The sequence below is a fragment of the Ictalurus punctatus genome, chromosome 3, assembly GCF_001660625.3.
Source record: "Ictalurus punctatus breed USDA103 chromosome 3, Coco_2.0, whole genome shotgun sequence".
Lineage (NCBI taxonomy): Eukaryota > Metazoa > Chordata > Actinopteri > Siluriformes > Ictaluridae > Ictalurus > Ictalurus punctatus.
This window is the reverse complement of record NC_030418.2, coordinates 33,706,362-33,721,209: the sequence shown is the minus strand read 5'-3', so window position 1 is coordinate 33,721,209 and position 14,848 is coordinate 33,706,362. Positions and strand designations below refer to the sequence as shown.

General features: G+C 43.1%; 1 protein-coding gene across 3 annotated transcripts; it reads right to left on the bottom strand.

The window, feature by feature from the left end:
* Positions 1 to 5,117: 5,117 nt before the first annotated feature.
* On the bottom strand, positions 5,118 to 14,587 carry cep44 (centrosomal protein 44). 3 transcript variants are annotated; one of them, XR_006981931.2, is made up of 11 exons: positions 14,413 to 14,587; positions 14,036 to 14,147; positions 12,641 to 12,788; positions 12,366 to 12,512; positions 11,940 to 12,038; positions 10,411 to 10,572; positions 8,973 to 9,185; positions 8,748 to 8,808; positions 8,114 to 8,199; positions 5,500 to 5,692; positions 5,118 to 5,381 (listed from the first exon to the last, which is right to left on the bottom strand). XR_006981931.2 is itself a non-coding variant. In XM_017463376.3 (11 exons), the coding sequence occupies exons 2-11, from the start codon at positions 14,122 to 14,124 to the stop codon at positions 5,644 to 5,646; spliced, it is 1,092 nt and encodes a 363-aa protein (XP_017318865.1). In that variant the 5' UTR covers positions 14,125 to 14,147; positions 14,413 to 14,584; the 3' UTR covers positions 5,440 to 5,643. The 3 variants fall into 3 exon arrangements, 2 of the variants coding, with proteins under 2 accessions (XP_017318865.1, XP_017318864.1); XM_017463376.3 differs by lacking the exon at positions 5,118 to 5,381 and adding an exon at positions 7,089 to 7,126 and having other exon boundaries at positions 5,440 to 5,692; positions 14,413 to 14,584; XM_017463375.3 differs by lacking the exon at positions 5,118 to 5,381 and having other exon boundaries at positions 5,440 to 5,692.
* Positions 14,588 to 14,848: the final 261 nt, after the last annotated feature.

The window sequence follows — 14,848 nt, the reverse complement described above, 5'->3', positions numbered from 1 at the left end:
CATGGATTCCGACGTGCTCGCGCGGTTACTCTAAAATGCAGGAAGCAACTACAACGTACAACATAAAGTTACAATATAAACCCTAATCATTTGACAAATATTCGTTTCAATGTTAAAGTATACCAGCTGTTCCTCTACGCAGCGACACCCAAATCCAGGCAGATTCTATGTGGATTTTCTATTCTTTCAACGCTGTGTCGTAGAAAACAGGACGGTGCGACACCGCTATAATCAGTGCTTCCTCCATCTTGGATTTGGCGAAGAGGTGACGTATGTCATTTTCAAAATGAAACCGGGTTTGATTTCTGCGTCTAAAAACGAAATTACGTTAAAGATCGCCGCTGAGGTTGAAGAATCTACAGACAGCCTATAAAATGGAGGGAAATAAAACATTTTCTTTTTTTGAAACTGCATGAGAAGATGCATACAACAAGGAACTGCTGACTGATTCGTCAGTCTAGAAGTTGTTTTTAACAATGAATTCTTTTTTTTTTTTTAATAATATGTATTTGCCCGTTGCTACGTAACTCTACAGCTTGAGCTACAACGTAGCATTGGGTCAGACAACTGGAGACACAGCTCTGAATCCGGAGTGTCGTAAACTCGTCTTTGGAGCGACTGCTCGGTAAACGGTGCTTCACTTGATCACATAAGCGCTTTTTAAACGATCTTTAGCGAAGTTACAGTAGCTATACAATATTATCTGTAAGCACTGTGGTCGCTAGCTAGAGCAAAGCGAACTTACACGCTGAATATGAGAACGCTCAGACACGTTTGAAACGTTGAAGCGAGTTCGAGTTTTTTTCTTCTCGAAACTGACTCGTCAATGAATTAAACTAGATTATGTGTATTTATACAAAAAAAAAAAAAAAAAAAACATGGCTGAACGATCTGACACTCCAAATCTTGGGTATTTTATTTTCTAGACTATGGCAGTCAGTATCTAATATTAGTATCTAACTTGAGTTTATGTAGCTTAACATTAAATTTGCCTAAATATCAGAATAACTGCAGTGTGAATGAGTAGTTTTTGCTTTCCGGTATCCTGAAAGCCGCTACACGATGTACACTACACTTCTTGCTGTGCAGATCTTGCTAAATGCGCGCTTCATTTTCTTTCTGCGGTTTGGTTTATTAGGCTCGCTCTCCTCCAGAAATTCCTCATTAACATGAATGATGAGCTCACTTAGTGTGCTTAGTGTGACTCAGAAACGGCCGACGACGACCAATCAAGACGGAAAACGGCTCGGTGGCGTGCACGGGGTACGGCTAATTAGGGCCGAGAATGAAACTAACGCAGACTGGGGTCTGGCAAAGCTACACAAACAGACGCTAAGAGGTCCGGATGGAATGCTGTAAATGTCGGGTCTCCTCGAGTCTCCAGCAGCAGGATGGAAATGCCCCTCCCGAGCATGAAAAGAGGCCGATTCTCACAGAGGCGACCCTCTAGACCGGCATGCTTTTCTGAGAGGCCGTGATGGATGGGGCTGCGGATTAGCGTAACGTCGAGAGGCACCACAGCCGTCCGCTCTACGCCTAATCAAGAGTCGCTAATGACACGTTCGTTCCAGCTACACGATCGCTTTTCATTCCGGCCTCCGATCTTTAACGCACGATTATGATTGCAGTCATTATGACCGGGCCTAATATGCACCTTAATATCCATTTCCCCCCACCTCAGGCAGTGTGTTTCTGCCAGCGGGGGAACGTTTCGAGTCTCAAAGTCACCTGATTGAACTCTCCCGGTCATTTCCAGCGTCGTTTCCAATCCCCCATGACGTGAAAGGACCGGTCTCGATCTAACATGGCATGTAAACGACGCTGTAAACGAAACCGATCCGGAAAGATTTGTGTTTTTATTCCTGTAACCGAGTTACAAAGCTAACCTAAGTTTAAATCACCTCGAGCCGTCCGGGAGCAGAGAGGCTGCCGAGGGAGCATCTGTTTGCAGGACTTCATGTGCGACGTTCCACAACATTAAGGTCTAGGTGTAAATGGAGGAAAAAAGTATGAAATCGCTTGCTCGTTTTAAGAAAATCGCTGTGGTATAAAAGCAATAAAACACTTTCATATCGCGTATTCGTGCTGATATTGGAAAAAGAATCCGCTTTTATCGGGGTACGGTAACAGCGTCTATTCCTTGCTTCCATTTCAATAAATCTAGCAGCATCTAGGAGAAAGAGATTCAAAAGTATACATACATACATATATATATATATATATATACACACACACAGCCGGTAATTTATTTATTGCTCATTTATGCTTTGATATAATGATATTATTCTGACGATGATGATCTGAAGTCAGTCTCTCGCACTGTACACTAACAGAGCAACCACATCAAAAAGACATACAGACAATGCCTCAAGTAAAATAGAGACACGATTTTAGAGGCTGGGAATGCGTGTGTGTGTGTGTGTGTGTGGGTTTATATCCCGGACCAACAGGTTTGTTTCTTACGCAGTTCCTTATGCAAACTGAAACCTGTTAAATCAGCGAGTATTAACGGCCGGGTTGACGAGACACACAACGCTTTTCCCTCCTGATTACATAAAATGCCTTTCAGATTGGCAGCCGAGGTCAAGAGGTGTTGCACAATCTGTCAGGTGTTACATCACGGACGTGTAAACACGTCTTTACTTGCGCACGTTACAGGTTGGGTACAGCAAAGACATCAACACGTCAGCGAGTTCATGTTCTGGTTCACTGCTCGCTCTTCGAGCCTTGTGCGTCAGTCATTACCGATACCGGAGTGTTCATGAAGGATCACGTCATCCCCCCCCCCCGGCTTCGTTTAATTCCACGCACCTCACAGCAAAGCAAATTGAGGAGTTGAAGAATTTTCCAAGAGCCATGACGTGCGCGTGATGATGGAGCGCTGGTAGGCGAGTGCGTGAGGAATAAAACGCTTGGGATCGTGCCGTCGGGAGGAAACCGTTAACGGCGGAGTGATGTGGAAGTGGCGTTACTATTACTGTTACGATACAGATGTTGATTAAGATGATGTTTTACTCCTCTTACACCGCAGCGATTTGCCAGTTACAAATATTCCACCCGTTAAAGAATGACACGATGGACTTTTTATCCATTTATAGTTACGTTTAAATGCTGTGGAATGACCATGAAACAAGTTAGCCTTTCTTTCTGTTTCTCCCTGACGGTTAACCAGAGCAGCTGGAAAGACACCGGAGACTCCTTCCATTAAATAAAGGTTAAATAAAGGTCTCCTAAGAGAAAAACCCAGCACGTCAACGATTATACGTTTTCACTCGTCAAATAACGGCGCGTTTTCAATCTGTCCGTTGTTTTGGCTAAAAGGTTAAGTGGGGCGTGCGCCGTACGAGTCCACGTGTATGAGGCGTTACTATAGAAACCATAACGTATTAGGACGAGCGCCTTAAACAGAACCTGCTGAACCTGAAGCGGAATTATGTATCGTCTCAGGAATGGGGGAAGGAGTGAAAACGCAGTAAACATGGAGAAAAGAAAAAACAACCAATAATCACAGACGTTTTTTTTATATGTACTCGTCCGCTGTAGAAACCGTCTACATGGCCAACATTTTCATGGTTGTGTAATCTTTTTTTTTTTTTATTGGGGGTGGGGACACCTCGATACAGTGGCACTTGTGAATGGGTGGGATTTATTTATCAGGCAGCAAGTGACGTCAGTTCTCAAAGTTGACGTGTTGGAAGCAGGAAAAATGGGTGAGTGAAAGGATCTGAGAGACTCTGACAAGGGTCAGATTGAGATGTCTGGACGACTGGGTCAGAGCGTCTCCAAAACAGCAGGTCTTGTGAGGGATTCCCGGTATACAGTGGTTAGTACCTACGAAAAGTGCTCCAAGGAAGGAGAACCGGTGACCCAGCGACAGAGCCGTGGGCATCCAAGGCTAAATTGCGGAAAAAGTTCATGCTGGCTCTGATAGAAAGGAGTCAGAACACACAGTGTATCACAGATTGCTGAGTATGGAGCTGTATAGCTGCAGACCGGTCAGAGTGCCCATGCTGACTCCTGTCCATCATCGAAAGCTCCAACAACGGGCACGTGAGCATCAGAACTGGACCATGGAGCAATGGAAGAAGGCGGCCTTGTCTGATGAATCACGTTTTCTTTTACATCACGTGGACGGCCGTGCGTGTACGTCGCTTACCTGGGGAAGAGACGGCACCAGGATGCGCTATGTGAAGAAGGCGAGCTGGTGGAGGAAGTGTGATGCTCTGGGGGATGTTCTGCTGGGAAACCTCAGGTTCCGGCATTCACGTGGATGTTACTTTGACACGTACCACCTACTTAAACATTGTCTCAGACCAAGTACACTCCTTCATGGTAACGCTATTCCCTAATTGGTCTCTTTCAGCAGGATAATGCGCCATGACACACTGCAACAATAGTTCCGGATAACATGATAAAGAGTTCAAGGAGTTGACTCGACCTCCACATTCCCCAGATCTCAATCCGATCGAGAATGTGTAGGACGTGCTGGACAAACAAATCCGACCAACGGATGCCCCACCTCCATCACAACTTTCAGGACTTAAAAGGATCTGCTGCTAACATCTTGGTGTATATTTATTAAATAATCTTTAACACAAAAAAAACATTTTGGCTGTTTTTTCCCCAGAAAGAGAATTTCTTTTCTGTGAAATGTTGGTTTCAAAATTATTGCCACGCTTACGATTAATATTGTGACTCCTTCCCGGGAGAGAATAACAGCTGCAAGTCTCTTCCTGTATTTGCATTATTAATAATAATATTTTTAAAAAAATCTAATTTTTAAAAGACACTGGTTTTTTTTCTTCTTTTTTCCTTTTCAATAAACTGTTTAGACTTGTCTAATGAGGGCTATTTAACTTGATCGGGCTATGAAGATTGTAAAGCACTTAAAGTACCTTACAAAGCGACTGCTATGCTATAAACCATGTGCATTATAAGACATAATAATAGGCTTTGAGTCACATCAACATTCTGTAGTGAAAATGCCCCCGGGGAGTTTTGGTATAATTTGCATGCTTATAGTGAAGACACTGAGTTTACTGCTTACATCCCATGCATGATCTTAACATAAACACACACACACACACACACACACACACACACACACTTTCACAAACTATCTTTCATCACTTCTGTGGTTTTACTTTATCTGAAAGCAAAGTTGATATAAAAAAATACAAATTGAATACAACATGTTTTCACCTCTGCGCTGGAGAACTTCGTAGTAATGCACATCACTGACCACAGAGGGCAGCAAAGGCACGTTAATCTGAGGTACAGCGCTACAGGGACATCTACTGGACAAGGCACGTCAATGACACTTAACCTCAGCCAAAAGGCACGAAACGGAGAAATGCAGTTCCAGCATGAACACAGTCACACTGCGTTTAAAAATAAAAAGAAAAAGAAAAAAATAATAATAAAAGCGCACATCTGAGCTTGTTTTTTTTTTTTTTTTTTAAAAGAGTCATGATGGAAATTCACTACAAAGCAGCTTACATTATCACTACATCTTGCCCAATGAACAGTATAAATAAGTACTGAAATCCGACTCCGAGGAGGCATCTGAGGAGGTTTTCCTTCCCTTTTACTCCTCTACATTCATTCGGATGTGTTGAACACACCTCACGAGGTCAAACGAACTCATATCGTCGGCTCGATATTCTTCAAAAGGCTGGATGTGTCCTTCATCCTGTAAAGTAAAAAGAGCCATAGATGGATACAAGAGACACGTATAAGACAATGTCAGCATTTCTATAAAAATAAAAAAAAAAAAAAATCTGTTTAGAGGATGGCAAATCAATACACCGTGTAACCGCATAAGTATTCACCCCCCCCCCCCCCCCCCCCACCTTTGAAATTTTCCACACGATTTAAATAAATAAATAAATAAATAGAACACCATCCCTACAGTGAAGCATGGTGGTGGTAGTATCACACTGAGCATTACCCTTGGCCAATGGATCACTTCTCTGACTATTCCCCTCTTTACCCGGTCACTGACTTTGGTAGACAGCCTTCTCTAAGCAGAGTCGCAGTTGTTTCATATCCGTTCCGATTTTTAATAATGGGTTTAATGTCACTCTGATGAAATGTTCAGCGTCTAGGATATATCGTATAGCCAAGCTCTAACTGATCCTTTTCAGGAACTCAGTCTTTATGATGCTGTGTGTCTAGGTATGTTCTCTGGGTTCTTCCAGGGACAAGGATAGTCACACAAGGCGTCTAAAGTGACCGTTTAAAAGGGACACAGGTCAACTCAATTCAACAAACTATGTAACTTCTGACGGTGACTGGTTGCACCAGAACTAATCTAGGGGCTTCACGCTGAAAGTGTGATCGGAATACTTACACTTAGTAAAAGATTGAGCAAATTACATGAATGTATTTTTTCCCCTCCGCTTTAATATTACGGGTTATTAGTGCACCCCATATATTCGTGCTTTGGTTCATAACATAGTCCGTTAGTCCGTTTCAGCTCCAGGCTGTAACTCAGAAATTCTCATTTCGCACCTGATATACGTTGCTTAAATAATGGAAATAAATTATCCATCGTCGACCGATCACTCGTTTCACACACACTGGACTCACGGCAGCATGATTGGAATAACTGCTCACGTGACTATTTAAATGTCAGCGAAAGTATACACATTTTTTGTGCCATGTTGATAATTTTGGTAAATAATGTACGCTTGTTAAGGTATACCGAGTCTGTTATTGTGATGGAAGTATTAGATCCTGAGTCTGATGATCAGGAGACATAAATCACCCGGTTTTCAGCATTAAACTGAGTTCTGAAGGTAAAAGCATCAATAAGCAGTGCCTTGCTATTGCTATTAATCGTTATCAAAGATTACAAGCAGGAAGAAATGTTTAAAAAGTTCAATCCAAGGTCAAATAACATTCCGCTTCGCACAAGACAAATCAGTTTACTGCGATATGAGAGCTACAGCGCAACCTAGTGGCTGGAGTATAGACAATATTCCACTGTTAGGTAATAAAGACTTCACTGCATGCACCGCACTCTCTTGTTTGCATTTTATGCACGATTGCTTGGTTTTCATTCATCTAAGAAATACAATACTTACATACTGGCTATTCTCTCCAGTCTCTCTTTAATATTCTCCTAAAGAAGAACAGAACAAATCAGTTGTCTCCAAGGACCACAGTGATTATATTACTATACGACGCTCTTTCTCCAAGCATGGCGATTCGAACCCTACATAAAATGTTAGTCTTATTTGACTTATACACTAATTCCTAACACTTCGGGACTCCAGACTTTAACGTACTGTCACGTGACATTAACAGTGCTCATGGTGTCGTAGATATGGATCACACATCTAAAATCTAAAATCTAAAAGAATTCACAGCACTGGGGAAATAAATATCTAAACCATATAATCACATGCATAGACAACATGGCAGGAGTCTTCAAAGAACAGCAGATTAATGGATGGATGGAGAGATTCATTTATAAACTGATTATAGGATGGACTGAATAAATGGACGGACGGATAGATTAATGGATAAACAGACAACTGAAACAGATAACTGACAAACAAATTAATGGATGGACAGACGGGCGGATTGACTCATTAATACATGAATGATTACTGTATAGACAAATTAATAGATAGATTAACAAATAAATGGATTATTAGACAGATTAATGGAAGGATGGATGGATAGATTGGCGAATAAATGGACTATTGGACAGAGATTAATGAAAGGATGGATGGATAGATTGGCGAATAAATGGATTATTGGACAGGGAGATTAATGGAAGGATGGATGGATAGATTGGCGAATGGATTTATAGACAGATGGACTGATTAATAGCTGGATGGATTAATGGATAAAGAGATTAACGCCTAGACGGATTAATGGAGGGGTGGGATTAATGGATAAACAGAATAATGGACAGAAAGTAATGGACGGATGGATATATAGATAGATGAATGGATTAATAGATGAACAGATTAATGGATGGATGAAAGGGCAGATATACTGACTAACAAATGGATTGATTATTGGATGAGCAGATTAATGGATGGGCTGGATGGATGGACAGACAGAGAGATGGATATATGGATGGACAGATGAAGCTCACCTCCGAGGATGATGATAAATGGTTGGCTGGTGAGGCTCGGTGTGCCACAGTGGAACTACTGGCTGGCTCTTTAACCCACTCCAAAACTGCTGACATAAAAGAACAAGCTTAAAAAAAACAATAATAATAATAATAATAATAATAATAATAATAATAATAATAATAATAATAATAATAACAACAACAACAACAACAACAACAACAACATTTTAGCAATTGTGACACTTTACAGGGTCGTCACTTTGCTCCAATTTACTGCAAGGCATATGATTATCAACATGCTCCAAATGCCATAAATAAATGTAAACACTATACATTATAATACGGCATTTTAGTCCTAGCGTAAGCACATGTAGGTCTTGTGTGAAGACACCCATTCCAGGTGGGCTAGGTGTTTATTCAAACTGTTTTAGTCCACAATATCTGGCGTAATTTCTTTTGAAACATCATAAGCAATGATTACTTCATATTCAGTAAGTATTCAGTTTATCCTAGATTATAATCTCAGGAACGCTGGGTGCAAATTGGGAATACCCCGGATCCTAATCCAGCATTTGAGGGTAATATCAGTGTTAATCGAAAGAGAAATAGAAACGTGGCCAGTGCTCGGACAGTATGAGCGTCTATTCCTTACGGGTCTCATCGGGGTGCTGGCTCATCTCCACACTCGTAACTCCGCCCGTTCTCATCGGATCCTGCACGGATGGAGAGAAGCGCATTTTATACACCTCTTGGTACCACGCAACAGCTTTAGGAGTCACATGACTGTTGTTAGAACACTGCTGAACAGGCTCATGGCTAGGAATTTATGAATAAACGAACAGCAAAAAACTAAAACCGCAAGAGCACCAACAAATACCTGTGCCCGGGTTAACGTCAGTCCCGTCTCCAGTAGCAGTACCCGGTTCTCCAGCTCCTCCCACACGCTGCGCTCTATGCAGATCTTTCCAGCTGTGCTCTTCTCCAGCGCCTGCACTCTCCCGTCCAGCAGGCTCAGCTGCTGCTCCAGCCTGCACACACACTGCTGCAGCCCTGCCTCCACCACTCTCAACCTGCTCTCCGTCACACACTCCTACAGGGGAAAAGTGGGAGTGTGTGATTTTACCGGTACGGTAGAGTCCAACACTCGGGTGATCTCCGTTATTCATTCCAATCACTTTTACTGGGGATTGAAATCTACCTAAATATTCTGTTCACGCTGCTCTTGAGAACACGTGGAGTCATGCGTTTAATTAAATAGTAACGCAGGTATGCGCCGAACGCACGGAGGTAAATCGCTGCTTCGTAAGGACGAACACATGATGTTGAACACGTTCGTTTGCCTCTACATTTTACGGAGGTGTCGTTCACTATCGAGTCGTCTGTTTGAGTCGGCGCTCTGAGGTGTCTCGATCATCTCATCCAGTCGTTTCTTCGACTCGTTTTTCTGAGTCGTCCACTACCGAGTGGTCTCTCCAAGTCATCTCCGAGTCGTCTCTCCGCGTCATCTTTCTGAGTTGTCTATTAGAATCGTCTTTGAGCGGTCTTTCCATGTCCTCTCCGAGTTGTTTCTAGTCGTCTCTTTGAGTCAGCTCTCCCAGTCTTTGAGTCGTCTATTAGAGTCATCTCTCCAAGTCATCTCAGAGTTGTTTCGAGTCGGCTCCCCGAGTCGGCTCCGAATCATCTTTTCCAGTCATTTCTTCAAATCATCTTTCTGAGTCATCTATTAGAGCCGTCTTTGAGCCGCCTCCTCGGGCCGTCTCCGAGCCGCCTCCTCGGGCCGTCTCCGAGCCGCCTCCCCGGGCCGTCTCCGAGCCGCCTCCTCGGGCCGTCTCCGAGCCGCCTCCTCATCATCTTTGAGTAATTTCTCTGAACAATCTCCGAGTTGTTGATTAGAGTCGCCTCTGAGAAGTTGTTTCAAGTCATCGTTTCGAGTAGTCTCTTTTAGGTGAGCGTTGAAAGTGTGTGTGTGTGTGTGTGTGTGTGTGTGTGTGTGTGTGTGGTGAATCCGTATGACAGGGAGGATCCGCTGCACTGCTGCATGCTGAAGATGTGCTGTATGTAGTCGATGTATGAACAGGTGTGATCAGTTACATGAATAAACGAAAAGGAATTTCTTGAACGAAGCCACGACACAGCAGCACAATAGTATCTTCGTAATGCACATCTGTAGCCTTGCTTAATTAACAATTAATTAGAAATAACAGATTTTATTAAATGCAACGCACAGTAGTAATATTTGAGCTAATAAATGAATCAGTGTGCTTCAACATGAGACAGTGGCAGATATTTAAAGACGCTATTTTACAGACTCTCACCGTGTGAGCAGAAGGTCGAGGAACGTCTCGGTCGTGAGGTCTCTGCCTTCCTTCCTCGTCCTCGTCCTCGTCCAGCTGCTGATCGTCTGAGGAGAAGCTGACGTGCGCTGGAGATCGCTGGAGGCCCAGGTGCCTCTCCACCAGCAACCTTCTGGAACCTACCTGCAGAGAACAAAAGCACACATCCTCAGCAGCACACAATGAACAGAACTTTCGAATGAGCAGAGCCTGCTGATGTTTATAGAATTAGTGATGTGGTTATTAATATGGAAAGAGTGAGGAAACATTAACCATCAAACCACACATCAGGAATTGTGGGAGACATTAGACTCCTGCTCACAACAGGTCAGGAAAGGTCACGGTCATGATTATACTACATCGATCGATAGACAGATAGATAGATAGACAGATAGATAGAGAGACAGAGACATACAGGCATACAGATAGACAGATAGCTAGACTGAGAAACAGACAGATAGATAGAGAGACAGACAGGCATACAGATAGACAGAGATAGAGAGACAGGTAGACAGACAGACAGATATAGAGACAGACAGATAGTTAGACAGATAAGCATACAGAGAGACACAGACAGACAGGCATACAGAGAGACAGACAGAGAGACAGAGATACACAGATAGAGACAGATAGACAGAGAGGCATACAGAGAGACAGACAGGCATACAGAGAGACAGACAGGCATACAGAGAGACAGACAGGCATACAGAGAGACAGACAGGCATACAGAGAGACAGACAGGCATACAGAGAGACAGACAGAGAGACAGAGATACACAGATAGAGACAGATAGACAGAGAGGCATACAGAGAGACAGACAGGCATACAGAGAGACAGACAGAGAGACAGACAGAGAGACAGACAGGCATACAGAGAGACAGAGAGAGAGACAGACAGACAGAGAGAGGTTACACAGTCTCAGCTTGGGGCAATGTCAGTGTTTGTAATATTATTTACCACTCAACATATTTATATTTCTTTAACACCGTGTCAGCGTGGGCGTGGTCAAGTGTCAGCAGTGGACAGAAAGGAGACGGGTTGAACCAGCAGGTAACGTGTTATGATTCTCACCTCTCTTTCAGGGAGAAGAGCATGAACCCGAGAGAGGGACAGAGCTGACGGAGCTCGCACATCACACTCACACTCGCACGCACTCTCAAACACACGCACGCACGCACGCACGCAGAAAGTGTTGGTGAAGTTGATGGAGGTGAAAGCCCCGAAATATTGGGTTAGCATTCTGCTTATTATTCAGTTACTCCTCTTAAAGCACATTCGGTAACTACTATAAATGACTGTATAACGAAATGTCTTGTGTGTTTGAGGGGTTAAATCTCGTTCGTGACATAGGGGATCATATAATATATAACTTTTGGAAAGAAATTATCGCGACATAATTATGTGTATAGTCTGTACAGTAAAGCGATAAACGTGCGACGTTAAAGATTCCCTTATCGCGGCCAAGTGTTAAACAACACGAATAACGTTATCAATAATAATAATCTGCTTACTCTCTGGCCTGGCGTCCTCTGGGTCTCTCTGGGTGGTGAACATTCCACGGATTTAGAGTCGGTACGAGACAGCTGCCTCCGCCTCAGCGGACCAATGGGCTGTAAAAGTCAATTTCAGTCCAATTGTGTAAAGCGATCAATTATCAGATTACGTTCAAAAGAGAGTCAGTTACACTCTGGGGCCAAAAAATTAAAAAATAGTAAAGACTAAAACACTCCGCGTCATGCAGTTATAGGAAAATAATCAACGAAAGGGTGGTGTGATGACACCGGATGCAAACTTTAGCTACTCTAATCACCCTGAAGTTGATTATTTTCCTAGAACGGTACACCCCGAAGTGTTTTATTCCTCTTACACAACAGCCAACGGTTGCAATCTCACATTTTGCCCCAGAGCGCACATTATCGCCTTTCCACAATCCACACCTTGGTGCTTTTCGTGAGCTGTTTGTGTTTGTCCAGGACGAAGCCGATGATGTCGCAGAGAAGAGAGATCTTCCTCTCGGCAAAACCGCTCTGAAGGAACTGCTGCTTAGTCAACAGGGGTTTATAACTGAAGAGATCTCGCAGGACCTACACACACACACACACACACACACACACACACACACACGTTCACAATCATGGAAATCACTCAAGACATGTCTGCTGATTAAAATGAAGACCTTCCGTGAGTACGGGTGTACAAACTTTTGACTGACCTTGTAAACGGACTCCATGAAGCTCAGGTCGTTTTTTCCTGTGAGCTCGATGCCAAACTCCACCAGGTGCTCAGCCACAGCGGTGGAGAAGGAGGTGAAGGCGTAGCTCACGATGGGCAGACAGCATGACGGATCTCCTCTAGCTAACCTGCAGCCGAAGGAAAAAAAAAAAAAAACAACCCAGTTTAACACTTATGGGAGGTTTTTGGGGTGATGTATTAGACAGCGCTCTCCATCTCCATCAGCATCATGCAGACGTGTAGAATCCGTGGCAGCTGTTCCTGTTGACCCAACACATTACTACAGCACTTTTTGTTGGGTTTCCTTTTAAGGATTTTGATGCTCTTAGAAAATAATGCACTAAAATCAAAAGGTTAGATGTCTCTCATCCAAGTGAATGAGTCAATGAGACAATCGGTGAGGGAGTGAGTCTAAGTGAGTGATTCGGTGAGTGAAACAGTGAGTGAGTCAGAGTGAACATATGAATGAGTACATGACTCAGTGGGTGAGGGAGTGAGAGAGTGAGTGAATGAGAGAGTGAGTGAATGACTCAATGGGTGAGTGAGTCAGAGAGTGAGTGAATGAGAGAGTGAGTACATGACTCAGTGGGTGGGGAAGTCAGAGACTGAGTGAATGAATGAATGAGTACATGACTCAGTGCATGAGTGAGTCAGTGAGTGAGTGTCTGATTTAGTGAGACACAATGAGTGTGTGAATCAGTGAGAGTCATTGAGTAATTCAGTGGCAAGTGAGCAAGTAAATGACTCAGTGAGTGTGTGAGTCAGTGAGTCAACAAGTGTGTCAGTAAGTGAGTGAGCAAATGAGTCGGTAGGTGAGGGAATCAGTGACTGAGTGTGTGAGTTAGGGAGTTAATGAGTGTTTCAGTAAGTACGCGAGTCAGTGAATGAGTCAATGACTGAGCGAGTGAGTGAGCGAGCAAGACAGTAAAACGAGGAGTGTGTTAGTAACTGCGTGAGTGAGTGAGTGAGTGAGTAAATGAGTCAGTAAGCCAGTGAGTGAGTCACAGAGAGTGTGAATCAGCGAGTCAATGAGTGTGTCAGTCAGTGAGTTAATGAGTGAATCAGTCAGAACACTGAGTGATTCAGTGGGTAAGTCACTGAGGGACTAATTCAGTGAGTGATTCAGTCTACATCTACACAAAGAAAGAGTCGGCTCTCAGAGTTCACCTAAAAGAGCCGAATCAAAGAATCGACTCATTCTCGTAGACGACACATCACTAGAACCCTGACAACTCACACTGATGCTGTTGTACTTTCACTATATCTCGATAAAGGAAAACAGACCAAAACCTGTGAAACATCAACTCTATGACCACAGAGATGTGATTTCCTTATTAATACTGCACCTCATATAAAACGGAAACGGATTTCCTACCCTTGATAATCAACATCTCTTGGGTATTTTACAGATCGGAGAGATGCTTGCAGCTTCCTGAGACTTCCTTTCACATCACCTGTAGCCATCTTCTTCCTCTTCCTCACTCAGCCTGCACAGGAAACAGAAAGCGTCAGCACTCTCGTTAGCAAAACAGTTACATCCTTATATTTATTTAGCTGGAAAAAGTGATGTAGTCATATAAACATGTATTTAATTAAGCCACACTGAATAATACGCAGCCACTCCCCTTTACTAAGCAGAAAACTAAACTTCCTGGAGTTTTCAAACGCACTTTAGCTAACTAGCCTGTTAGCCAGGGAGTCCGTGAAATAAACTAAGTGAATGAATGCAATAACGGCGCTGTGCTTCATTACCTCAGCGGACTGATGAAACCGGTAAAGAGGATAATCACTGCTCGGGTTCAGCCTTCTGCAGTAGCATTCGCCTTACTTAGCTATACAGGTCGAACTCGACCATGGGTAAATCCCAAATCATTCACTATCCCTTATATAAGTGCACTAAGTAGTGCATTAAAGAGTACATTCTACACCCTACATAGTGCACTATGAGAGCAGCAGGACGCCATTTTATTTCAGCCCGTTTTGTGTTGTGATTGGTTTCCATGCGGTTATACGTTAAAACAAGCCGTTTATTCCACATCGACACATTCGCTACCAATACCTTCAATCGCAGTAAAATATAAAAACCTTTCACATTTTTTAGTCCATTATTTATTTTCTTTCTTTCTTCTTATCTATCTATCTATCTATCTATCTATCTATCTGCCTGTCTTTTTAATCATGGTTTTTT